Source organism: Lynx rufus, unplaced genomic scaffold (assembly GCF_022079265.1).
Source record: "Lynx rufus isolate CCGP_SWC_20201006 ecotype Redwood Valley unplaced genomic scaffold, mLynRuf1.p SCAF_9, whole genome shotgun sequence".
Classification (NCBI taxonomy): Eukaryota; Metazoa; Chordata; class Mammalia; order Carnivora; family Felidae; genus Lynx; species Lynx rufus.
In genome coordinates, this window is record NW_025814897.1 from 57,578,666 (window position 1) to 57,606,110 (window position 27,445).

General features: G+C 38.2%; 1 protein-coding gene and 1 pseudogene across 2 annotated transcripts in view; one reads left to right on the top strand and one right to left on the bottom strand.

The window, feature by feature from the left end:
• POLD3 (DNA polymerase delta 3, accessory subunit) overlaps window positions 1-27,445 on the bottom strand; it is a 50,229-nt gene that overhangs the window by 12,842 nt on the left and 9,942 nt on the right. For both annotated transcript variants that reach the window (XM_047070757.1, XM_047070758.1), the window contains exons 3-9: window positions 25,962-26,064; window positions 17,532-17,571; window positions 16,167-16,299; window positions 10,467-10,722; window positions 8,818-8,890; window positions 3,930-4,095; window positions 1,225-1,331 (exon numbers count right to left, since the gene is read on the bottom strand). In XM_047070757.1, coding sequence (XP_046926713.1) covers window positions 1,225-1,331; window positions 3,930-4,095; window positions 8,818-8,890; window positions 10,467-10,722; window positions 16,167-16,299; window positions 17,532-17,571; window positions 25,962-26,064 — 878 coding nt within the window. The remainder of the gene's footprint in view (window positions 1-1,224; window positions 1,332-3,929; window positions 4,096-8,817; window positions 8,891-10,466; window positions 10,723-16,166; window positions 16,300-17,531; window positions 17,572-25,961; window positions 26,065-27,445) is intronic.
• Window positions 17,803-18,570, top strand: LOC124504977 (GTP:AMP phosphotransferase AK3, mitochondrial-like; annotated as a pseudogene).

The following is a 27,445-nucleotide window of genomic DNA, read 5'->3' on the forward strand; positions in this document are numbered from 1 at the left end:
TAAGCTGAAGTCGGACGCTTAACCAACTGAGCCACCCAGGTGCCCCAGCCTCATCCTCTTTCTATATACTTCATTTACACAATTTGGGAAGAGATCTTGGCTCTTCCAACACCTGATATTCTTTGAAAAGGCATATGAATTTTCCAGGTAAGAATCTTGCCCTTATTCTGTTTGTTTATCTTACAATAGAGCCCACAGCATAAAACTAGAAGGGTCCATAGTATCATTCCCTTTCAACAATGATACTATAGATTCTCAAACTTAGCATGTTTTTATTTATGTGGCGTGGAACATCATATCACCAACACCCTTGATACCTACAATATTACCTGTTTTAAAAGATTCACATGAAGGTAGCCAAAGGAATATCTCCATTTCATTTTTTAAAAAGAAAAGCTCTTCAGGGCACCTAGGCAGTTCAGTCAGTTAAGCTTCCGACTTTGGCTCAGTCGTGATCTCATGGTTCATGGGTTTGAGCCCCGTGTCAGGCTCTTTGCTGTCAGTGTGGAGCCTGCTTCAGATCCTCTGTCCTCTCTCTTTCTGCCTCTCCCCCACTCACACTCTCTCTCTCAAAAATAACATTAAAAAAATAAAAAAATAAAAAAGTAAAAAATAAATTAGAAAAAGAAAAGCTCTTTGATAATATACATAATAATAATCCTTATTCTCTTTCCTTTTATGTTATTTTGCTAAATTACCAAAAAAACAATGGTTCTGATCAAAAAGCGAAAGCAGACTCTAATGGTGCTATTGTTTATCTCTCAATACTACAATTACTATTGTCATTGTGACCTGTAATAAATTACTTTTTAACTCCTTGAGCGTCAAAGTAAGAATTGACCCCTGCTATCAACTAAATGTTTGTGTTCCCCCAAAATTCATATTTGAAGCTCTAACCCCTAACGTGATGGTATCTGGAGGTGGGGTCTTTGGGAGGTAATTAATGGAATCAGATTACCACCCTTATAAAAGATGCAAGAGAAACACTTTCTCTCTCTGCCATGTGAAGATATGGCAAGGAGATAGCCTACAAACCAGGAAGAGAGCTCTCACCAGGAACTACAATCAGGCAGTGCCTTGATTTTGGAATTCTCACCCTTTAGAACTGTGAACAGGACAAATTTGTCCTGCTTAAGCCATCCAGTCTATGGTACTTTTGCTATAACCCAAGTAACGGAGACAATGACACTAGCCAAAAATTAATAGCAACCTTTCATAGCCCACCTTCATCTTCACTGCTATCAGACTCAGGAAGTTTGATTCTTCTCCTCTTTTTCTTCATACTTTCAGTTTCTTTTGTCTCATCATCAGATAACTCCATTCGCTTCCCCCTGTTGCCATCCAGGAATAATTTAATCATGTTACACAAAATAAAAATATAAGTATTCATATGCTACTATGGGTCTTGCTTCATAACTCCTGGTCTTAATTCCAGAGGATAGAAGAGTCAAAGTAGACCAATAAGGATTCTTTTTAAGGATACTCTGCTGACCACAACTAAGTCATTCCATGGGGTGACCAGAATGAAACATTTTTCTAGCTCTCTATATAGCTCACTGGAAACTACTTACCAGCTCATCAATTATCATTACAAATTCCTTCTTACTTTTCCTACTGACCTTTCAATCATTCAACAAGCTTTAAATAAGCAGCTACTACATACACAGGCTTTTTGCTAAACACCGAGGATGCAAAGATGAAGAAAATACTGTTATCAAGAAGCTCTGGTGGGAGAAATAGATATAAACACCACCAAATGTAAGACAATGTGATAAAGACTACTGGAGAAATAAAATGTTATGGGACAAGACTCTTGTACGAAAACTAAAAACTAAGTGGAAATTCATCAGGTAAAAAAAGGGAGACAAATATTTTAAAGAGAAGAAAAAAAATGTGCAAAGGCATAGACATAAGACCTTAAGGTGATTCTAATGACATAATAAAAAAAACCTAGACTCCATCTTAACTTTAGTTAGCTCCTCTGGATACTCTATCACACTATTCAGATATGTATAAAATGTGGTTTTTATCTTCAAGTAACTTATTCCTTATGCAACTTTATCAACTTATTTTTCTACCTCAAGCTAGTAAAAGACAAACCCCAAATAGGTAAAAAACAAACAAACAAAAAACAACAAAAAAAGATAAAGAGCAGAAATTAATGAAATAAAACAGAAAAAAACTAACAAGGTTAAAAACTGTTATTTTGGGGCAAAAGATTAATGAAATTAATAAACCCTTCTATAAGACTGATTAAAAAAAGACAAAACAGGAGTGCCTGGGTGGCTCAATCAGTTAAGTGTCCAACTCCGACTCAGGTCACAATCTCGCGGTTCATGGGTTCGCGGTTCCGTGCTGACCACTCGGAGGCTGGAGCCTGCTTTGGATTCTGTGTCTCCCTCTCTCTCAAAAATAAACATTAAAAAGAAAATTTAAAAAAATAAGACAAAACAACGTATTACCAACATGAGGAATAAAGAATAAAGGAATCTATAATGATAAGTACAGATTTTACAGATCCTCAAAGAATAAGGCTATAGTAGGGGCTTTACGCCAATGAACTCAACAACTTAGATGAAATAAATTCCTTTAAAAACACAACCAAAACTGACCCAACAAGAACAAGAAAATTTGGATGGCTCTATTTAAAGAAATCAAATTAATAAAATAAACTTCCCCACAAAGAAAACTCGGCTCAGGTTCACTGAATTTTATCAAACTTTTAAGAAAAAAAATAATACATATCTTACACAAACTCAGAAAACACAGTTTTCTATTAATTCTATGAAGTTACATAACTTTGGTACTAAAATATAAAGACATTATCAGAAAAGTAAATAACTGATCTATCAGCCTCACAGATGCAGTGGCAAAATATCCTTACAATATTAGCAAATAAAATCCAACAACTTATAGAAAGGATAATGTATCATGACAAAAAATTAGGTTTATCCCAAGAATGCAAGGTTGGTTTAACACTTAAAAGCCGATCAAGGTAATTCACCACACTAACAGAAACCCCAAAAGATCATCTCAATAAATGCAGAAAAAGCATCAGTCAAGATTCAGCACCCATCCATAAAAAAACAGAAAAGGACAGCCTCCATCTGGTAAAGGGCATCTACTTAAAACATACAGTTAACATCACACTCGGTAATGAAATACTGAACGCATTCCTGACTATAACTGTCAACAATGAGTGTTATACCCATGGGCTGGGGACATTTTAACCTACCAATCTCACATATTCCTAGGAGGTAAGGCCCACTGGACAGAGCCTTGACCCTCTGAAACTTGAGCATTTTGTTGATGTTTTCTACTAGAGTAGCCCCAGCCTTGCTACAAAAGTCAAGTATTTCTGGGCCTATCAGTGCTGACAGTGTCTTTAGAATTTCTTTCAACAGACTAATTCCTACCAACTATGAGGTAGTGTCTCAAATTCCTGGATCCATTTTTAACAGCTTGTGTGCTTTTTATTTTCTTTTCTAATTACATTTTACCACTTGAAAAATAAACTCATTGATATAAAAAGAAAACAAAGAACTTTTTCTCTTAAATTTGACTGGAAATAGTAACCCCTCACTTGGCAATCTAAAGTGAAAAACAGACACAGACACAATCAGGCACACTTATGCCATGTCCACAAATTTAAAATGAAGTAAAGAAAAAAAAGGATAATCAATTTAGTTCAATGGGGCCCAAAAAACTGGATTTGGGCTCTAAACCATCTACACTGGCTGTTCCACAGTTCTACTTCCCTAGATAAGCTACTGAGCTTCTCTCTTCATTTTGGTTATACAGCTGTATCCCTAAGGCATTAAGTAGGATTTAGTACTCAACTGAAAACTGCCCACTGTCAATAAGCCCAAACAGACCTTCTCACCCCCAGCAGAGACACTCTTCCCTCACAGGCAACAAAATTTTCCTACCTTTTTTTTTCCTTCTGCTGCATCTTAACAGGCTCTGCTTTTTTGCTGGGTTTCTTCAGGCCTGTAGGGGCTGCCAGCTTTGGTTCAGTGACAGACACTGGAGGTTGCTCCACTATTTTTTCTTCTTTCACTGCTTGTTCTGAATCCAAATTGACTTTAAGTTTATCTACAAATATAGTATAACAGATGATATATAACCTCATCGTGCAATATCAATCTATTATTCCTCTGATAGTCGACTAAGTGCCAAGTAATTGGTTAGGAGCAGGGGGCTAAAGGGATAAAAAAAAACAGTCCCTGTCCTAACAGAACTCATGGTCTAGTCAGAGAACATTTCTCCTTTCCAACTACCACTCTAGCAGTAACTGTTTTCATTTCTGCCTCTTGCTAATCCTTCATTATATCACAACTCCCAGGCCAAATAATAGTAAAAGCAGGGCTTAGAAAAAGCAAATACAACTATATGAGGTATCATCATTCTCATTTATATATCACTTATTAGATGAGAAAATTAAGAGTCTGAGAGATAAAAGACGTTTCCCGAGTATACAGTTTACAAATAGTGACAACAGAAATTCGTACCAAAATCTTATTTCCTATTCCATTCTATCTTCTTAAACCTGGATACTCTTATCATCTCAGTATTATCTTAATTATATAATTAAAAGACTAGTTTGGAATGAGAAAAGTTTGATGCAAACTTTTTCACTCAGGATAAGTTACCTAAAAGTCAATCTTCTCTGTAAAAACTGAATATTTATGAGATTACTGTAAGGATTAAAAGGGATTAATATGTGAGGTTGTATGGCTTACCCAAGGTAACACTGACAGAAGAGGTTGAGAGACAGGATTTGAACCTAGGTCAGTTTAACTCCTCAAAATCCTTACCTCTTTCCCTACACCAAGCTGCAACTACTATGCCATGCAGAGGATTAAAAAATGCAAGCAGGATGGGCCTAGCCATCTGAGAAATCATAGAAGAATAGCCTTCGTGCTATATTCAGTGACAGTTTTTTTCAAGAAAAGTCATAAAATACTCTTAGCTGTGAACAGCATGAGGCTCTTCAATAAGTAGCTTTGGTTATATGTAAAATGGCTAAAACCAGCTACAGTGTAGGAAAAAGACCAATTGATAGCTTAGCCTTGGCCATTACACACGGCTTAGTATAATAATTTATAAACAAAGTATATTCTTTGAAAGAATAGATGATGGATAAAAGTATAACATGCAGCTTGTTTATACTTTATTTTTTGAAGACTTGACTGAGAAATCTGGTGGAATCCACCAGAGAATGGAGGCATTTTCTCTTGCCTTTTCAAAACTGTTATTCTCAAGTATCAGTACTTCTCAAGTTTTTCCACCAAATAGTACAGGAGAGTAAACATGTATCTCTAGGGGGTCCAGAGTCAGTAACTGATTCCCAAAAAACCAGTTCTCTGAAGCTGCATGTATATCCTTAAAGTTTATGCAAAATTTGCATTGTTACAGAATTTATATCATATTGACAGCAACTGTTTTAAAATTATATAATAGGGGCGCCTGGGTAGTTCACTTGGTTAAGCGTCCAACTCTTGATTTTGACTCAGGTCATGATCTCACAGTCATGAGATCTATCCATTGATCGAGCCCCACGTCAGGCTATGCACTGGGTGGGAAGTCTGCTTGAGATGCTCTCTCTCTCTCCCTTTCCCTCTGCCCCTCCCCCACTCTCTCAAAAAAGTAGAATAAAATAAAATAAAATAAAATAAAATAAAATAAAATAAAATAAAATAAAATAAAATAAAATAAAATAAGTAAAGTAAAATAATTAGGAGGAAAAACCTCCAAGTATTTCCTACCTCACTCCTGGGGTAAGGAAAGCAAGGCTATTGCATACAGTCTACCAATTTCAGGAAACTGATCTTAATTAAAATACCAGTGACCAAAGAGATTCAGCATCCAGAGTTTTCACTCTGTCGTGGTTTCACAGTATTAGGGGAACTCCAAATTATTTACATATGCAGCTACAAATGGCCAATTAGCTGGTAAAGAGGCAGCTCATTGCAACACTTTCAGACTACTCTTAAGGAAAATTTAACCACATTTTCTTTTTTTCTGAATGATCAAATCATTTGTATCATTGACTAATTAAAAGCATCTCCTTTTTATACTCAAAATATGAAACACCTTTAGAAGCAAGATACAGATGATGACTTTTTAATTTTGTCACCAATGCTGTAATTTTTTTCACATATGGAGCATTACAGTTCTTGTTAATGAGATAATTCATATGCCAGAAAATTTATCCTTTTAAAGTATAAAATTCAGTGCTTTGTAATTGTGCAAATATCAACACTATCCAATTTTAGAACATTTCCATCACCTCAAAATAAACCCTGTATCTATGAGCAGTCACTCCCCAATCCCAACCTAGCCTGTAACACTAGTCTACTAATCTACATTGTCTCTAGATTTGCCTATTCTAGACATTTTGTATAAATAAATTTATATAACAGGTGGCCTTTTCTGTCCAGCTTTTTTCATTTCACATATTTCAAGATTCATCCATGTTATAGTTCAAGGACTCATTCCTTTTTTGGCTCAATAATATCCTATTGTGTGGTTATATCACATTGTGTTTATCCATTCATCAGACGATGGACCCTTGGGTTGTTTCACCTTTTTGGCTATTATGAATAATGTTGCTATGAACATTTGTGTACAATTTTTTATGTGGACATACAGTTTTAATTCACTTGAGTAGATATGTAGGAGTGGAAGCACTGGATAATTACTTAACTTTTTGAAATACTACTATACTGTTTTTCAGAGCAAGCACATTATTTTATATTCCCCACAGCAGTGTATGAGGGCTTGACTTCTCCACATCCTTGCCAACACTTGTTATTGCCCGGCATTAAATTTTAAATGTTTCAAGTCTCCTCAACTCTTTTCATCCAACTCTCTTCATCACTTTCATCACAATGATCTTGTCATGTCTCAAATACAATAAAAATATTTATCATTTTACTTTTTTCTTTAATGTTTATTTTTGAGAGAGAGAAAGAGAGAGGGGGACAGGAGATCTGAAGCAGGCTCAGCACTGATAGCACAGAGCCCCTCGTGGAGCTTGAACCCATAAACCATGAGATCATGACCTGAGCCAAGTCAGACACTTAACCCACTAAACCATTCATCCGATAAAACATTCATCATCTTACTCTAAACATTCATCCTTGAAAAAACGTTAGATAAATCAACTTTAGAAGCCATTCTTTTTATTAGGTTAAGTATTTAATTCTTTTATTTTATCCAGTTTCCCTACTCCTTCTATCACTGTCTGCCTAGCAATTAAAATAATTAACTATTTTATTCTTTATTGATTTGTCTGTCTCTCACAGTAGAATATAAGGACCATGAAGGCTGATACCTTGCTTGTCTACATTTCTTCAACTGTATCACCATGGATAATAGTTGCAAGTACACAGTACTTGCTCAATAAATATTTCTGAAATAAACACATGAATAAATTATATACTTCTGTATAGCTTGATTTTTTTTACAACTAGCAAATATTCACAGCTTATATATTTTAGAAATAATAAAATTTTTTAAATTCACTGGTTACAAATGCATAAGAAAACAAAACAAAAATAAAAACGTGGACCTAAAAGTCACCAAGGAACCACACACACTCTGATTGGGTTCAGTGGACCAGTACCAGCCATGCAGGCCAGTGACATTAGCACTATCTATTTTCACAGAAGTAGGGAGCCCTCCTTGTGCATTCTGCCTGCAACAATACAACATGCTTCCCAATAACCTGAAGTATCAAATTTTCTACATACTTTCAAAAGACAAAAACCTTCTCTGATGGATTTTATGGCAAATAAACACTATCTACCCCAACACCTCCTCCAACCACTAATCCGACCATCACAGGAAAGCAGAATTCTGACTAATTTTTCTTGCACAAGCATGTAACAAAACACCTTCCCACAAGATCTTTGTAAAACTGATGCTCCAAGAAAGTGTGCCATAATTGTCCTGTGGCTCCTGAATGCTTTCTGGTATTATGCCACATAGCCCTTAGGGGAGGTGTACTTGGTATGAGAAGTATGAAAATATGTGACTACTGGTTCTTTCCATATGAAAGAATTCTAATTAAAACAAAATTTTTAAGGGCATCTGGATGGCTCAGTCTGTTAAGCTTCTGACTTTGGCTCAGGTCATGATCTTGTTCATGAGTTTGAGTCTCACATCAGGCTCTGTGCTGACGGCTTGGAGCCTGGAGCCTGCTGCTGGTTTTCTCTCTCTCGCAAAAATAAAAATACTAAAAAAATTTTTTTAAATAAAGGAAATTTTGCTTTCTCAAAAAGTATTATTTTTAAATGGCTACAATCACCTGTGCCCTTCTGAGGTCTAGTTCATTCACATGAATAATCTGTAAAAAATAACTATAGAATGTCAAAAAGATTTGTTTTTGCAACCCCTTGGGAGACAGAGGTAATAATTAATAATGGTCACACCAGGCAAACTGACCCCAGCATCTAGGATATTAACCTCAACACTATACTGTTTAACCAAGCAGCCTCCCTTCCATTTTATCACCCATTTTCAAGAGCCCTATGAAACAAATAATTGTCTTTTCAAGGCAGGAAGTTTTAACAGGAATAGTAAACTACCACCCAAGGTAAACTGAACTCAGCTCACCCGTTAAAATCCACTGTTCCAGTTGGGTTACTTCCATTCAATATATTGGTCAGTAGACTGCAAATTTATGTTAGGATGCAGCAAGTCTACATGGGACACCAGATGGGTAAAAACTGGGTAAGGTGGCTTTCACCTCAAATATGTTATTATATTACCATTCATGTATTAATCAAAGGAAGGTAAAAACATGCTTACTCATAGCAGCTTTTCCAAAAAAATTGTTCATCACATTCCCTTTCCCTGGTGCCTTGTTGCCTGCAGAAGATACCTAGAAGCAGAAAACACATATGATTTTTTTTAGTATCTAGGCTGTTCTTCAAGTCGGAGTCTTAAACAATCTCTTCAATTGCAGGGCACATTGTCACGATGGCACAGTCCCTATATAATCATGCCAAAATGTGTCAGCGTGAGATGTAAGAACAAATCCACACCAGAGTATCTGATGTTAATCTCCAAAGCTTAGTTACTCATAGTTCTTACAGAATTATTACCCATGAATGTGTCTAAACTTTGAGTATATTTAAAAACTGCTTAGTTTGGGGCGCCTGGGTGGCGCAGTCGGTTAAGCCTCCGACTTCAGCCAGGTCACGATCTCGCGGTCCGTGAGTTCGAGCCCCGCGTCGGGCTCTGGGCTGATGGCTCAGAGCCTGGAGCCTGTTTCCGATTCTGTGTCTCCCTCTCTCTCTGCCCCTCCCCCGTTCATGCTCTGTCTCTCTCTGTCCCAAAAATAAATAAACGTTGAAAAAAAAAAAAATTAAAAAAAAAATTAAAAAAAAAAAAAAATAAAAACTGCTTAGTTTGATAGAATTAAAACAGATCAGAGGCAGTATGATACACAACAAGGGAACCTCCAAAATGTTACATTTGTTATTATCAGAAGTGGATTTGAATTCTGGTTGTGCCATGTAATAGCAATCTGATATCCAGGCAATTAGCCCTTAGTTTCACCACCTACAAAACGGAGATCTCTTCCTCACAGAATAGTTAGGAGGATTTAAGCAAAGATCAAACTACTGGCACACAGTAGTTCTATAAATGTTAGGGGTTTTCCCTCCACTCCCCTCTCCTTTTCCAAAGCAGAGGCCAAAAATCACAATGATGGTAATAACAATAATAACGATAATTATGGGGTGCCTGGGTGGCTCAGTTGGTTAAGCGTCTGACTTTAGCTCAGGTCACGATCTCCTGGTTCGTGACTTCGAGCCCCGCATCAGGGTCTCTGCTGAGCCCACTTCTGATCCTCTGTCCCCCTCTCTCTGCCCCTCCCTGACTCGTTTTCTCTCTCAAAAATAACTAAACCTTAAAAAACAACAATAATTATGCTTTTCTGGAGTATTTTTTTAATAGTTTTTAATGAGACTTTTCTTAAGTCAATGCACTTAAGTTAGTTCAGATGTGTGAACAATAAATAAGGGAAGCAGATGAAGAAAAAAAACAAGAAAAATTCATAAAACAGAATGAGAATGTTAAATACACTAGGAAGAAAGGCATACATGGCAAAGCTCAGAATGTAAGATGTTCCCAAAATGACATATTGCTAATATACGATTCCTGGCACTTAATGGTTTTCAAGTGTTCTCACGTGCATGATTTCAATTGGCTTGCAAAACAATCTTGTGATGTGCACAGGACCATTTTACAGAAGAATCCAAAACTTGGTGAGAAGCATTTTCAAAAGAAAAAGGACAATTTCAGACGAGAATATCAAGAATTAAAGGATTCAGACCACAATGGAAAAACTAGACTATATTATTATATATTGGAACCTTATGTGATTAAACTACAATGCTCTTCTAGTTACCCATTCTGAGCTATAAAGACATCTTTAAACTTATATTTGTTACCTCTTTAGCCTCTGTTTTGGTTTCCTTGTTGGCTTCTTGGGTTTTAGAAGCAGCTTTAGAGGCAAACATTCCCATTATTCCCTTGGGCTGCTGTAAAATCTGTTTGGAGGTAGGTGGACTATGACCATTGGTTGTCAACTCATTATTGGCTTGTGTCTCACTTGATACTTGAAGATCTGACTGCTCAAACTTTTCGGAAGATGAGGATTCAGCAGGAGCTCTGGGAACTGCAGCTGCACATTGTATGGCACTAAACCTGAAGTTGGAAATGTTACATTAATTTCAAAGTCTTGCTTCTTCCACACAATACTTTCTACCTCTAACACTATTAAATTAGAAAAGCTTAGAACTAAAATGGATTTTAGAAATTATTTTGTGCAGGGGTGGCTGGGTGGCTTGGTCGGTTAAGCATCTGACTTTTGATTTCGGCTCAGGTCATGATCTCACTGTTCGTGAGTTTGAGCCTGGCCACGGGCTCTGTGCTGGCAGTGTGGAGCCTGCCTGGGATTCTGTCTCCTGTCTCCCTCTCTCTCTGTCCTTCCCTTGCTTGCTCTCTCTCAAAAATAAATAAAAACTCTAATTTAGATAGAGAAAGAAGTATCGGAGAGATGTTGAGAGACTTGTCCTAGATTATACATCTAGTCAGTAACAGAACTAGGACTGGAATCTGAGGTCTTCTACCATACCATATTGAACATTTTACTTTTTTGAAGAAAGCACCCCAATTCAAAACAGTAAGAATATACCAAAAAATAACAAAAGATTAGTAATGTCAACATCCTTGGGAAATCAAATGGTTATCTATTGTGTTTAAAGACCTTCACCTTACAGAGCTACGTATGCAATAAATATTGACTGAACCAAAATTACGAGCTTTAAATATTAATAAAATTCCTGGCAACTCTCCTGGCCAGAGTGGGTCATGCTTTAAAACAAGGAAGAAGCTGGGAACAGAGCCACTGGCTCCTATGACCTGTGGTCCTTTATTGTCATTTGTTAAAAATTTCTAATAACACCCACTAACAGCACCAGACAAGTATGCCCAAAGCCAAGTGAAGAAATGTGGAACGGTATGCATGGCATATTAAAGGGAGCGTTCATCTCTTCTATAATCATCGTAGATGTGCCTTGTTCACACAAATCCCAGTTGTGCTTAAAGCAAAGTTCCTCAACTTTTCTGACAAAGAAAAACATTTTATTTCCCCCAGTCTTTAGCTTACTGGGAGTAGGTGAGAGCTCCTTGGAGGTAGGGAAGGGTACTATTCATCTTTTGTATTTTAGGTACCCAGTACAAGGCCTGGCACATAGAAATACATGTGAAAGAATGAGAACTGAAGTCCCTGGAAGTGAGGCTTCTGGTTTCTCTCCCTTCTTTAATGTATCACCTCCACTTGAGGTGGGAAAAGTTAAGAAAGAAACTATGTGGTAATAGTAATCATTCGAGAGATCAACCAGGCACAACTTCTAGATTAACTGGCCTAAGAAAAAAGTCCCTGATACATCATTTAATTTCAGAAGTAACCTTAGACTGAGCAGCCCCAAAGCTGAGTCTATAGCTCCAAAATCTTCCCCTGATTTATTAGAGTCCACTTCAGAAAACCCCACACTAACACAAATATTTTGTGCATCAGAGTTAAGAACAGACGGAAATCATTTCCTTGTACCCACTAGTCTTCCTCTCTGGCCTTGCAGTGCTTCCATGTACACAGAAAAAAGCAATGGTTTATTTCATTGTCAACATCTGAAGTTGGCCCTGAAACAACTCTTTCTCCATTTGGTCTACATTCCACACCTTAGGGTCAGGACCAGAACTGGCAATAAGGAAGAGACCAAGTTAGGCTGGGAACATGTCCGAAGAGAGAAGAATCTGCTCAGTCCTAAAATTTCAACTTTCTTCCTGTCACAGCACTTCTTAAAACACACGAAACAATGAGTCAGATTTCAGTTGGCCCATAATTCTCAAGGGCAATTACAAACTTCTTTATTGGAGATAAATTCTTCACATTTCTACCCATTATACTTTAAGTATTTAAGTAAGGTTTCATTAAAGTGCTTCCTATTACCACATTTCTACTTTGCCATGTTTACTTTAGTGGTCCCTGAGTAAATATCATTTTGAACTTCTGAGTCCCCTTTATTCCTGTTTGACTACTCAGATACAATAGAAGAACTGATTTCTAGAGCCTGACATGCCACAACTAGATTTTAATACAGATTATTTTTGAAATCTAATAGTACAATTTACATAAACCTATCAGGATATTCATCTTTTCTTGTAGTCCTTCCCTAAGAAACACCACTTATCAGGGTGCCTGGGTGGCTCAGTCGGTTAAGCATCCAACTTCGGATCATGACTCAGGTCATGATCTCACAATTTGTGGCTTCAGGCCCTGCATCAGGCTCTGTGCTGACAGCTCAGAGCCTGGAGCCTGCTTCGGATTCTGTGTCACCCTCTCTCTCTGCCCCTCCCCCACTCATGCTCTGTCTCTCTTTCAAAAATAAACACTAAAAAAATTTTAAAAACCCCACCACTTATTACTCTAGCTATAGAATTATATTTATTTATTTAATAAATATTTGTGTGCCTATTAAGGTTTGAGCGGTAGAGTAAAAGAACCAATGTCTATCATCAATTCACTCAACAGTTACTTACTAAATGCTTACCATTTGCCAGGCACCATTTTTTGGTCACAAAATAGACACAATCCCTGTTCTCATGTAACTTACAGAAACTATGTTTGGCAAGTCTCTATTTCTCCTCAAGGACCTGGCTGTATCTGTTACCCCATCTCCCCCAGTAGCTTCAACCATTTCTTCTTTTATGGCTCTTTCTGAATAGTACAAGTTCAGGGCATTCTCAACAATGTATATATTCTCTCTCAGTCTCTCTCAAATCCTCTTTAGCTACCTCTCTCTTTCTCCATTTAACAGTCCAATTTCCTGAAAAGACTTGTCCATTTTTGCTGTCCCACTTTATCATGCTCCCATTTACTCAGTTCACCAGATTCTGGCCACTCCATGGAAAAGCCTCTTACCAAGGCCATCACTAAATCCAATGGACACTTTTCAGTTCCTATTCTACTTTGCTTCTCAGTAAGATATGATATTGCCAATCAGTTCCTACCTCTTAAAACTCTTTCCTTGCTTTTAGAGCCCCCTATATTCTCATGATTTTCCTCTCATCTCTGGCTGCTCCCATTTAGGCTCCTCTTCTCTTGCTCATCCCTTGAAAAGTGGCTATCTTTAAATAGCACTTACTACGTACCAAATACTATTCTAAGTGTTTTATATATATTCATTCATTTACTCCTCAATAACCTGTTGAGCTTTGTACCGTTGTTAGCTTCATTTTACTGATGAGACGGAGGCACAGAGAGGTTCAATAATTTGCTTAAGGTTATACAGCTAGTAACCATGGCCTCGAGTTTTACTTTCTGCCCTCCTTCATTCTACGCATTCTCTGTGAATGACTGTATCTACTGCTGTGTCCCAATTAATTACCTATTTTCTCTGATTCCGAAATCTCTATCTTCATGCCAGATTTCCCTCCTTAGCTCTAGACTCATCTATCTATTGCATGGACATCTTCACTTGGACTCCCCACAGGCTTCTCAAACTCAACATGTCCAAACCCAATTCACCATTTTTCCTTCTCCCCGCAAGCTTACTCCTCCCCACATATTCCCTTTCTTACTGATAACACCATCACCCAATTCAGCCACCAAGTCAGATATATGGTTATCATCCTTAACATCATGAACACCCCCACCCAGCCACATACACACACCTGGTCTCCAAGCGTGACAATATCCAGGTTTTGACAGCATGACTCTTTAACCTTCATACCTCTTCACCCTCAATACAACTACTATACTTCAGATAACTGTCATCTCCACCCTGAATCACTGCAACATCTCTCTTCACTGATGGCTTTGTCTCCCGATTATTCCCTTCTGATCGATGTTCACCATCTTATTGCAGCCAAGTGATCTTTTTTTTTTTTTAATATTTATTTTTGAATGAGAGGAAGAAAACAAGCACAAGCAGGAGAGGAACAGAGAGAGAGGGAGAAAGAGAATCCCAAGCCTGATGTGGGGCTCGATCCCACAAACCATGAGATCATGACCTGAGCCAAAATCAAGAGTTGGACACTTAATTGACTGAGCCACCTGGGTGCCCCAAGTGATCTTTCTATAAATGCAGCTCTGATCATTTCACCCATCTGCTTCAAAATCTTCAGTGGCTCCCCAGTGCCCTCAGAATAAAGTCGAAACTCTTTAACCTACTAGTCAAAGTGTAGACTATGACTCCTACTTTAGTCTTATATTTCATTATTTCCTACCTCTCAGTCTAAGTCCAGCCATAGAAATGACTTTGGTTCCACACAAGCACCATGTTTCCTCACAGTTCTGTCCTCACTCTTCTACTTCTCCTTTTACTGACTACTTCTACTTGGGCCTTAAGGCCTTGACTTAAATGTCACACCCTCTAGGAAGCCTTCTCTCTTTTGCCTCATCACTCCACCGCACCCAAAAGTGAGGGATGAGTGTCTGTGGGAAATCAAATAGCTATGTCCTGGGTTAGGAGATTATAAGGAAAGCATGCATTCTCCCAACCTAGGACATAGCTATTTGATTTCCCACCTATCCCCCTTTTTTGTTTGAAGAATCTTCTTGCTCAGGGAGTTGAGGAGGGTAATCAGTCATTGTTCATGATGTCTTGAGGAGGCCACTACGGTGGAGATCACTCAGAGGGCTATGAGAACAGCGGGCCAGAAAGCAGTGTTCTGCTTTGCAATGCGTTCCCTATAATCTCCTAACACAGGCCCTAGCTATTTGATTTCCCACAAATGCCCCCCACATAGCCTCCCTCAGTATTACTCCTATTATAGCACTGTCACGCTATAATGTAAGTGTTTACCATAGGACCATCAGTTCCATAAGCAGGTACTGGGCCATATTCACTCTACAGTGTGTGGCATGTCATAGGTACTCATCAGAACTTTGTGGAATGAGTTCAAAGGATCTCACTTAGTACCTATCAAAGTAGTAGGTGCTTAATATGTCTGGGGAACTGATTTGAACTCTTAATACAACCCCACAAAGTAGGTATTACTATTTAAAAGTTTTAAAATGAATTTAATTTAAAAATGAAAAAGCCAAAACTCAAAGAGTTTAAGTAGTTGGCCCAAAACCACCAGGCTATTAAGCAGCAAAGCCACAACACAAGCCTGTGCATTATGGTCCATCACCTCACTGAGAATGATATAAAGTACAAAAACAAACAAGATGTGATCCTGGCTGTGGAAGATCAACTGCTTTTGGATGGAAGGTAGAGGGATAACAAATTAGAAATAGTTTTTGAAGGACGTTTACACTGGTTCCTGAAAAATGGGTAGGATTCAGACAAGCAGAGACTGGGGTAAGGGAGTAATGAGGGGGCACAACAAACATTTCTGGTGGCGGTGACAGGATAAATACATGAGAAATAGATTTATGGGGAGTCCACTGGGGTTTTCAATATGGGTTGTGGCTGCTATTTTTCACCTTATGATGTACTAATAAAACCAGGCATGTGTCTTACTGCAAGATAAATGGGGTTTTACTAGACTTGGCATTCACTCTTAAGAGGCAGCCACTGTGTAAACATCTTACAAAATCAATTCGTAAAGAAGCCCACAAGGAACATTAAGGAGCTCACTTGCTGCAGTTCTGCAAGTTGCTTTTAAGGATGTCATAGTCGGTATTGAACAGAGGCCCACTGTCCTTTAGCATGGCTTTCTGGATGCTGTACACATGGATGCTGGCAGTCACAGCTAGCTTGGACTTCACTGCTACAAGTCAACAGGAAAAGCAGTCTGTTAATACACAAACTTCATAGCATGTGGGGACTTTAACAAGAAACCCTTCTGCATTAAAACCATTTGCAATCTGTGGTGGTCCAAAAAGCCCTAAAAGGCCAAAGAGTCACATACACAGTATAACATCAACTCTTTTTTCTATAACGGGGACATCATGACAAGGTAGGTAGTGGTGAGTCAGTCCTAAGTACCACACCTGTGAGGGTATCACTCATCCAGTGGACATTCAGTAAACATTAATGAATGATTGATGATGACTATGATGTTTTGGGTTTTTTTTTTTTTCAGTCAGGGAAGAATCTTTAGCATATAACTGAAGAATAATTTCTACCTGAGAAGACTCAAGTATGTAATTCAATTTTTGTGCAGACAAAGCAACTCTATAACAAAAATACTAACCAGATAAGTCTGCAGAGGAGAAACACAGAAGAACATCACAAGAACAAATGTTAGATTCCACGAAGAAAGGGAATGTGCTTGAGTCTCCAGCACGTAGCACAGAGCCTGACAGAGTATAAATACTCATGATGTATCTACTGAATGAATAAATCTCACTTTGCCTACCACGGTGGGAATTCACAAAGAAAAAAGTGGACATCTCCACCACCCTAAATACCTCAGAGTTCTTCTGTAAGAAAATGACACCACTGGTGGTGTTGTATAGGAAGTACAACAGTACAAGTTTTGTCTTGAGACAAAGGTCCAGATCATGTGGACCCTGTCATAAAATTCCTTTGAACTGGATTTTTAAATAGAACCATAGCATTAATAATTTTGAAATGGGAAGATAAATTTAATTTAGAAGTTCTATTAAGTCTTTCTGACTTTGAAAAAGCAATCTTTAATTTTCTTCCTAAAAAACTGTCCTGGAACACAAAACAGTATTTAGAGACTACTGTCTTTTTACAGTTGATGAGCTGTTCCACATGTTATTCATGATAGTTTTTTTGCAAGAATCACATGAGCTTTGAAATCCTGTGATAAAAGTGCTTTATAAATGTCAGCAGCTACTGGTCTTAAAAATGGGAAGTTAGGCAGATGTGGTATCCTATTTTAACATGTTTCAGAAACTACTAATAAAAGGAATATTCAGCTCTTCAGTTAAATAGCTAAATATACTGTATGCAGATGCTAGGGACAGATTTTTTCTGTACCTACATTGATCCCAAAAGAGGAAAATCTTGCTAAGTTGCTAAAACACTTACCTTCCAATTTATCTTCTCTCACTACTGCAACCTTGTGGCACTGTAAGGAAATAACATCTCATTAGTGTTTAAAGTAGTAGTACAACTTCCAATTTGAAAGTTTCTTTGCTGATAACTCAATTGCACCTTGATGTGAAATTACGAACATTAGGTACCCATAAAAATCTGTATTACAGTTTCATAAAGTCAGGCTTATTTTTTAACTTAAGCTGTTTACTTTAAAACTTCATCAGGTTAAGGAAAGTGACAGATTATACATATCAACAATACAATGAAAAACCAAACAAATGGCAGCCCTCAGCTAACAGTGCTGCCAGCCCACAGGTCCCAAACCACAGAACAGGGTGAGTGTGCAACCAGGCCAAAGCCCCCTTTCTGTGCAGCCCGGGCCTCCTGAACGCAGTGATCATGGTGGCACCGAGTTCGGGCAAGGTGTGTCATCGCACATCACAAAATACTTTGAGCTGAAGCCCCTCTCCCACAGGGACCCACTCTAAGACAATGGGCTTCGGACATAGAAATTGGTTAGCCAAGACTTTCACTAAACAAGGGAAGCTCATTTCAGACAATGTCATGACTCAGCTTGGCCCTTCGTGAACTGAAAAATCTCACCCAACATAGCTGGGTATTAGACAGTTTTCCAAGGACACTTCCATAAGCAGAAGCCCTGGATCGTTTATCAGATAGACATGGTGATTAATCTGAACATGCCCTTTGAGGTCATTAAACAACACCTTACTCCTTGCTAAATTCATCCACCTAGCCACCCGGTCTACAACATCAAATTCATCCCTCCCAAAACTGTGATGATCTGACTGGAGCACCTATCATCCGGTGTGAGAATAACAGATCAGAAATGGTTCTCAAGAGATGGAAGGCTTACAAAACCCAAACAGAACTGGTCCTGGAATATTACCTACCAGACAAAAGGGGTGTAGGATACATTCTCCACAACAGAAACTGATAAGATCTGGCCCTATGTATATGCTTCCCTACAAAAGTTCCACAAATGAACCAGAAAGCATCAGTTACTTCATGAGGAAAACCGCATTTACTAGTAAGATAAGCAGAAGCTCCTCATCCATGCATTTAGAAGCTCCTTATCCTAAGACTGGCATGTATGAATTCTTTGAGAATTCTATTAGTTTCATTTCTACTGGTTTTATCTGGAAATTAAGGATGTGTCAAATGAGTGAAATATGAAGATTCATCTTTTGAAATTATCTAGTGTTTTATCCAGTAATCTGTAGGTGTGCAATTGAAAAACACCAGAAATGTCTAAACTTAAAAAAAAAAAACGTTTTTGGGGCGCCTGGGTGGCGCAGTCGGTTAAGCGTCCAACTTCAGCCAGGTCACGATCTCGCGGTCCGTGAGTTCGAGCCCCGCGTCGGGCTCTGGGCTGATGGCTCAGAGCCTGGAGCCTGTTTCCGATTCCGTGTCTCCCTCTCTCTCTGCCCCTCCCCCGTTCATGCTCTGTCTCTCTCTGTCCCAAAAATAAATAAACGTTGAAAAAAAAAAATTAAAAAAAAAAACAAAAACGTTTTTAATGTTTTTTTTAAGTTTATTTATTTTTGAGAGAGAGAGACAAAGCACCCATGCATGAGGTGGGGAAGGGCAGAGAGAGAGGATACCAGGCAGGCTCCACATTGTCAACACGGAGCCAGAAGTGGGGCTTGAACCCACAAACCATGAGATCAAGACCTGAGCCAAAATCAAGAGTCGGATGCTTAACTGATTGAGCCACCGAGGCGGCCCTAAAAAAAATCTTTTAGAGCAAATTAAAAAAGCAATTGGTAGTAACCTAACATTTGTTCAGAAGAATAAGTGGTTGATAAAGTTTTCTTACTTTATGGAAAAGAAACAAAAAAATTCCATATTATTTGGGGAAAGTATCTTATAAGGGGCTTTTGCATAGACTGATGCAAAAAAAAAAAAAGCATCTTCAGCACTGTGGTATATGGCTTTGTGAGATATTATGTCTATAAAATTCCAAGAAAAAAAAAAACTGGATTTACAGATTAGTTGCAGGATGCAAATTCACTGCTACCTATACACTAAGACACTTATAAACTAGTCACATATGCTGTATTTATTTTGTCATTAAACATACCTTCAGTTTACTCGAATTTTCAATTTACTAAAAAAAGTATTAATTAGCACATAAGAAAGTTCATTTTCCTAAGACTGTTCTTTTGAAAATACATGTGCACTGAGGGATGATTTACATCAGAAACAGACAGAAGTTCTTGCAAAAACACCAAAGCTGAATTTTCAACAGAAAATGTAAGTAAAGTCTTATGTTTTCAAATGTTATTGAGTTTAAAAATTTGTGCTTTAGGATCTACTTGCTAGTTTGCTTTGTAAACAAAATGTAAGATCTGCCTTGTAATTAATAAATTAATTACAAGAAGAAGAATAAAAGAAAACCCATGGCACAAGGAAACAGAAATAGATCATGTATGCTTGAGGAAAATTCCCTTGATATATATAACAATCATAATTAGTAAACAGCTATAGCAATTAAAAGCATTTACATGACAGGCTGAAAAAGACCAAAAAATAACTGAGTTTGCTGACTGAGTTCTTTATTCCTAATCAAAGAAGTTGACACCTGCTAGCATTCACTGCCATAGTTATGGCCACTGTTATTTGGCAGGAAGAAACTCTACCGGTGAGTATAATCTGAGTTGCCATATTAAAATGAAAATGATTTGATCCCTTAGTGGGGTAACAAGGATGCTTGCTTACGTCCTGTGGGGCATATGAGAGCTAGAGGAGAAACATGACTCTTGAATGGTGTATTTACTCTTAATGTACTTGGTGCTAAATCAAGTGAAACAAGTCCTTGTACAAGCTGTTATAAACTGCCTTTGAAAATGTAGCCCATTTTATTCCAGGCACTCAAAATACGAATGCCAGCAAGTGGTTCTTATGTATTTTGTGGAGGAAAAAAACTTACTTTCCTTCCTTCTGATTTTTAAAACTTCAATGTTGATCTTTCAAAATGGACCAAGGCTTTTAAGGATTATAGTAAACATTTCATTCTTCACAAAATTTTCTATAACGCCTTATTTGAATGTTAACATTATGTACTTTCTAAAAATGTTGTGAACTCTTAAACTTATGAATTATCACTAGGTTATCAGGCATGCATTAGTATTAACGTATTAGAATAAAACTCCATTTTTTTTAAGTATATTTATTTTTGAGATAGAGACAGTACGAGCCAGGGAGGGACAGAGACAGGGGAGAGAGAGAATCCCAAGCAGGCTTCATGATGTCAGCACAGAGCCCGATGTGGGGCTCAATCTCATGAACTGTGAGATCATGACCTGAGTCAAAATCAAGAGTTGGACGCTTAACCAACCGAGCCACCCAGGTGCTCCTTTGAATAAAGCTAAATTTTAAAAGTGAAAAATAAACACAAGAAAATGAACACAGCATCTCAAATAGTGTGAGTAAAAGAACCTCTTAGTAAGTTTTGTAAAGAGAATTAATATATAATCATATGGAACCAAATAAAAATTGGATCTGTCTCTCACAGATTAGAATAAATTCTAAACCAAGCAGAGATTTAAGTGTAAAGAATAAAACCATACATATACTAGTAGAAAATATGGGTGAATTCTTCTATAAACAGATAAATTCTACTATAAAGTGATATGAGAATGAGGAAAAGTTTCCTAACTATAAACAATAAGAAGAATTTAAATAATCTATAAAAACTAACAAATGTACAATTTTTAGATGACAAAAATAAACTTTAAGCCAAAGTACAAAGAGAAATGATAAAGTGGGAAAAATACCTGCAACTCATATCACAAAGGGTTAATATATAGCTTCTAAAATAGAGGAAATAAACTCCTTTAGAAAAAATAGGCAAGAGGTATGAAGACAATTCATAGGAAAAGAAACACAAATGACCCCGAAACATATGACAACATGCATTATATAGAAAAGGGACTCTCATACATTACTGGTAGGAATGAAAAATGGAGAAGTATTTGGCAATTACCCAACAAAAATACATACGCATCCTAACAATCCTAGGAAACGCAACCTTAAAAGTGGCAAAAATATTAAAAAAAAAAAAACAAAACACACACACACGTTAACTATAGCACAATTTGTAAAGGCCATGTATTGTAAATAACTCCAAAAACTATCAATAAGGGACTGTTGAAAAACCTAAAGTATTATCAATGTAGCATCAGGTGGCTGTAATAAGGAATGAGGAATATTTTGGGGTGCCTGACTGGCTCAGTTGAAAGAGCATGTGACTCTGGGTCTCCAGGTCATGAATTCAAGCCTCATGTTGGGTGTATAGATTGCTTAAGTAAATAAATAAACAAACTTAAAAAAAAAAAGGAATATTTCTATAACTGCTATGGAATAATGTTCAGGGTCTACTGTAGGTAAAAAAGCAAAATGTAAAATAGGGAGTATAGTATGAAAACTTTTATCTAAGAAAGGGAGTAATAAAGGGGCACCTAAGTGACTCAGTCAGTTGAGCATCCAACTCGATTTCAGCTCAGGCTGTGATTCCAAGGTTGTGGGATCAAGCTCCATGTCAGGCTCCGCACTGAACGTGCAGCCTGCTTAAGATTCTCTCTCCCTCTGCCCCTCTCCCCAACACTTGCACTCTCTCTCTTAAAAAAAAGGGAGGGGGGAGTAATAGAATATATATTTGTATATATTAAAAATATATACAACAACAACGGAATAGAAGCAGAATCTATTAAAATAATTACCTGTCAGGAAAAGTAGGGAACCTAAAAATTCAAAGTGGGAAAAAATTTGAATTTAACTAGATACTTAATTGGTGGCTTATCCACAGAGAGAAGTTATTGCAAGTGACTCTAAAACACAGGCTGATTGGGGTGCCTGGGTGGCTCAGTTGGTTAAGCATCTGACTCTTGAGTTTGGCTCAGGTCATAATCTCAGTTTGTGAGATCAAGCCCCACCTCGGGCTCTACACTAAAAGCTCAGAGCCTGCTTTGGATTCTCTCTCTCCACCCCTCCCCTGTTCACACACTCTCTCTCTCAAAACAAATAAGCTTTTAATAAAAATAAAAAATAAAAAAATAAAATACTAGCTGATTGTGCATCCCTAGTAAGATATATCCTACAGACAAAAGGAACTGCAAAGAAATCTTAACCTGTTTTTGGTAATCATATTAAAGATAGTTTTGCTTTACTAAAGCAAATATTTTTCAGTATTTTAACATATTTATGAATGTTAGGAACTACCAAAACTCATATAACATAAGAGAAAAAAGCAGTATAAAATCAACTAATTTTTTTTTCAAAAGTGTAATTTTTATAAACTGGGTATATTAGTATGTTTTCATAATGCATTTTCTCCTTAAAAAAACAAAGGTCAGGGTGCCTGGGTGGCTCAGTTGGTTAAGTGTCCAACTTCGGCTCAGGTCATGATCTTGGGTTCGAGACGCATGTTGGGCTCTGTGCTGACAGCTCAGAGCCTGAAGCCTGCTTCGGATTCTGTGTCTCCCTCTCTCTGCTCCTCCCCAACTTGTTCTCTCGCTCACTCTATCAAAAATAAACAAACATTTAAAAAAAAAAAAAAAGTCATTCCGAAAAATGTTAGGTTCTGTAAAACTGTACCAAAAAAATTATAGAGCTAATTAGAAAAGCAGCATTAGGAATTAACCACTCAAACTTATGCAACTTTCTAAGTAAGGCCCTACAAACAAAAATGGGTACCTTCCGGAGAAAATGTGGATGGCCTAGAGAGTTCAGTGTGGCTAAAGCTGCCTGAGGGGATACTGGCAGTTGAAATGCCAACTTGCTTATGCTAAACAATGCATACCAGGGTAGAGGTCTGATTCAGTGGGTTCCTCTTAGCAGTCCATCGCCTTAACCACTCGGCCACCTCGTCCCACTCAGTGGGTTCCTCTTAAGATGGACACAGGGGTGGGGTGCCTGGGTGGCTCAGTAGGTTAAGCATCTGACTTCAGCTCAGGTCATGATCTCACTCAAAATTTTATGAATATGTCAACATACATATTTTTCTTTCAGATTCTCAAAGGAATCAGTGATCAAAAAAAAAGAATAAAAACCACTGCTTTAAAGGAACACAAGGGGTGACTGAGTGGCTCAGTCGGTTAAACATCCGACTTCAGCTCAGATCATGATCTCACGGTCTGTGAGTTTGAGCCCTGCATTGGTGTCTGTGCTGACAGCTCAGAGGCTGGAGCCTGTTTCCGATTCTGTGTCTCCCTCTCTTTCTGCCCCTCCCCTGCTCACACTCTGTCTCTCTCTCACAAATAAATAAACATTAAAATAGTAATAATAAAAAAAAAGGAACACAATTATTCTAAGGTAAAGAACTGGTAAGACAAGGGGCACCTGGGTGGCTCAGTCAGTTGAGTATCCGACTCTTGACTTTGGCTCATGTCATGATCCCAGGGTCATGGGATCTAGCCCCATGTTGGGCTCCGTGCTGGGCATGGAGCCTGCTTAAGATTCTCTCTCTCTCTCTGCCCTTCTCCCCCGCTCATGCTCTCTAAAATAAAAAGATAAATAAAAAAAATTGACATGACACAAGGGGTCATGATTGAAGGCAACAACTAATTAAAGAAAGAGAGGGGGGCAGGGTGCCTGGGTGGCTCAGTCAGTTGAGTGTCTGACTTTGGCTCAGGTCATATTCTTGCAATTCGTGGGTTCGAGCCCCGCATCAGGATCTGTGCTGACACCTCAGTGGCTGGAGCCTGCTTCAGATTCTGTATGCCCCTCCCCTGCTTGCACTCTGTCTCTGTCTCTCTCTCAAAAAATAAACATTAAAAAAAATAATAAATAAATAAAAGGGCTTTGCCTTATAGAAAAAACAAAAGAAAAGAAAGAGGGGGGGTTAGTTAAACCTAGAAACAAAAGGAAAGAAGACATTCAGATGCAAACTTGGGCAGTATTCACGCTAAAGCTATGTGTGGAAAGGATTCTAGTGGCAGGTTTATTTCTGAAAGCAAATAAATCAGGTCTGCTTAATTTTGTGTTTCTGATATATAATGACATCTGATTCTGTCTACACTTATAAACACCTTGTTATCACCTGGCTTGCCAAATAGCTTACCAATAAGGAAAGAATATGCTGGTCACAGAATATAAGGATCTGATCCCATAGCAGTTGTTTCTCCTTATAAATTACTAAATTGCCAATCTAGTTTTAATGTTTGTTTATTTTTGACAGAGAGAGAGAGAGAGAGACAGAGACAAAGCATGAGTTGGGGAGAGGCAGAGAGAGAGGGAGACACAGAATTCGAAGTAGGCTCTAGGCTCCGAGCTGTCAGCACAGAGCCCAACGCAGGGCTTGAACTCACAGACTGCAAGATCATGACCTGAGCCAAAGTCGGATGCTCAACCGACTGAGCCACCTAGGCACCCCAAGTTTTAAATTTCACATGCTTGGGACTCTTGCTACAAGATGACCCCAGTCAATATATTGATAAATCAGGCTTTTCTGAGCCGAGGGCTCTAAGGGAAAGTCAAAAGAAAGAGAAAAACTTCAACAATAGTGGATATCTGAGCAGGAAATCTAATCCTTGGGCTAAGTTCTATGGAGCTGATGGTGGTGGTAGTGGAAGCAAAAGAACTTTCAGATTCGAGATTTGGGGAAGTGAGAACAGAAAAGGTGTCCCTTACTTTTGGGAGGAAGACAGAGAGGAGAAGTTATCAAAGTGCCCAAGGATCAGTCTAGTGAAGAAGAAGGAACGAGTTATCTCAGCAGAGCTTCTGATGCCCTCATCCAGGCATGACAGTAATAGAATGATCCTTGAGCCCTCAAGAGGGACAGGGAAGTAGCTAAGAGAAGTCAGCAGACCTGAAAAAGCTTTGTGCTCTGGATGATAAAAACACAGCAGTGACCTGTGCTGATGAATGACCAGATACCAGATGGGACTATAAATAGATAGAGAATAAAGGTGTTCCTGGCCTATGCTTCTGCACTGCATTAGCTCGGTCCCCTATTAACACCTCTGTCCCTCAGCCACTCAGACATAAGCCTACCAAAATGAAATTTTTCAAAATTTTAAACTGAAATCAAACTCAGTTTAAAAATAAATAAAATTGGACTTTCTGAACACCCAAGTTGTGGCTGGACATCTGAACAGGATGAAAATTAACCATCACTGTCCCCAGTACACTTTGAAGAGGAAGAAAGGAATAGCAGAGCAGTCTCCTAATCTTGTTGCCTAGGAAAACTGAATAATCATGATACTCTCTCTGCATCACAGCCAAGATATTACCCAAACTTAGAGTTTTAGGTTCAGTCTAAAAATCCAAAATAATCAGCATCTTGAAGTTTCCCTTTAAAATTTCCGTAATACTGAATCCTACTGTTTTCCCTTGTGTTATGTTATGTAACATGGTTTATAACCCAAACATACTCCAGCTCATAAGATTCTGACAACTTACAGAATGTCCATTCTGAATGAGACTGCCAGACACTAAATAGGTGACATGCAGCTGGGCTCCTGAATTCTCCTTTCGCTTCCTTTCAACATAATCATACAGCATCCTGTTCCAAACAAAAGGCATAAGTCATTATTAGTAAGTTTTTACCCCATCAACTCTTAATTCATGACTTAAGAGTTAAATATATAAAATCTGACGGTCCATCAAATTTTTACAGAATATTTTGATCCATCCCATAGACAGAGAGTTAAAAAAAATGGGCTTTAAACAGGACATACAGGTTTGGATCAACTTGTATGGAGTTGGCACAGTAACAACAACACACAATGGATACAACAGTGAATCAAGAAAAAGTTCAGTCACTAACTATCCTGGATAAGTTAATTTTTCTAGGCCTCTTAACCCTAAGATATAAAACGAGGGGAATCGGTTACTCTTAGCCTGGGATTCTTGTGGCCATCTCTAACCCTCCACTCCCTAAACTGAAAGCAAGATACACATGTGTTTTTGAAAGGAGACAGTTCAGGGTTAATAGATTCTCAAAGGGATTACTCTAAAACAGTAAGAACCACTATGTAGATGATCATAAGTGTCTCATTCTGAAATTCAAATTTTATGTTCGCTCAGACACAATACTGTTTCAGAACTGCAGAATGTAACAGCTTACTCACACTGCCCAGTATTCAGAATATTCATTAACCTGAAATTGCCACTCAATGTAGAAATAAAATCGCTTTTAATGTTTTTTTTTTTATTTATTTATTTTTTAGAGAGACACAGAGCATGAATGGGGGAGGGGAAGAGAGAAAGCGAGACACAGAATCCTAAGCAGGCTGCAGGCTCTGAGCTATCAGCACAGAGACTGGTGCGGGGCTCAAACTCATGAACCGTGAAATCATGACCTGAATTGAAGTAAGATGCTTAACAAACTGAGCCACCCAGACGCCCCAATGTTGCTTTTAGTAGTATCCCTAAACTAATTTTTATCTTTATGCCCCAGCAAGTATCCAAAGTTGACTCCCCTTAACTTAGTTTAACAAAAGAATTTAACAAAAACAACAACAGAGGCATAGCATTTGTGTCTTTTATTTCAAGAAACATTTACTGTGCCTCTGATATGTCACACTTCTGCCAAAGACAGCTAAATACTCAAAAGTTCCAAGGGAAACTCAACCTATACTGTTGACCACTCTTCTTGAAGCATCTGCTCTCTTAGCTTCCATGATCCCATGCCCCATTGAGTCTCCTGCTACCCTTTCAACTGCCTCTGCCCCATTTCCTGCACAGACTTGACCACCTCCTCCTATTCCATGCTGCTGGAGTTCTGCTGTCAGCTATCTTTTCCCTCTAAAAATTAGAGTGACCAATGATCTGGGTGTGCCTGGATCTGAGGGGTTTCCTGAGACATGAACTTTTAGTGTTAAAACAGACAGACAGTCCTGGGCACACCAGGATGGTTGGTCACCTAACTACATATTCTCATT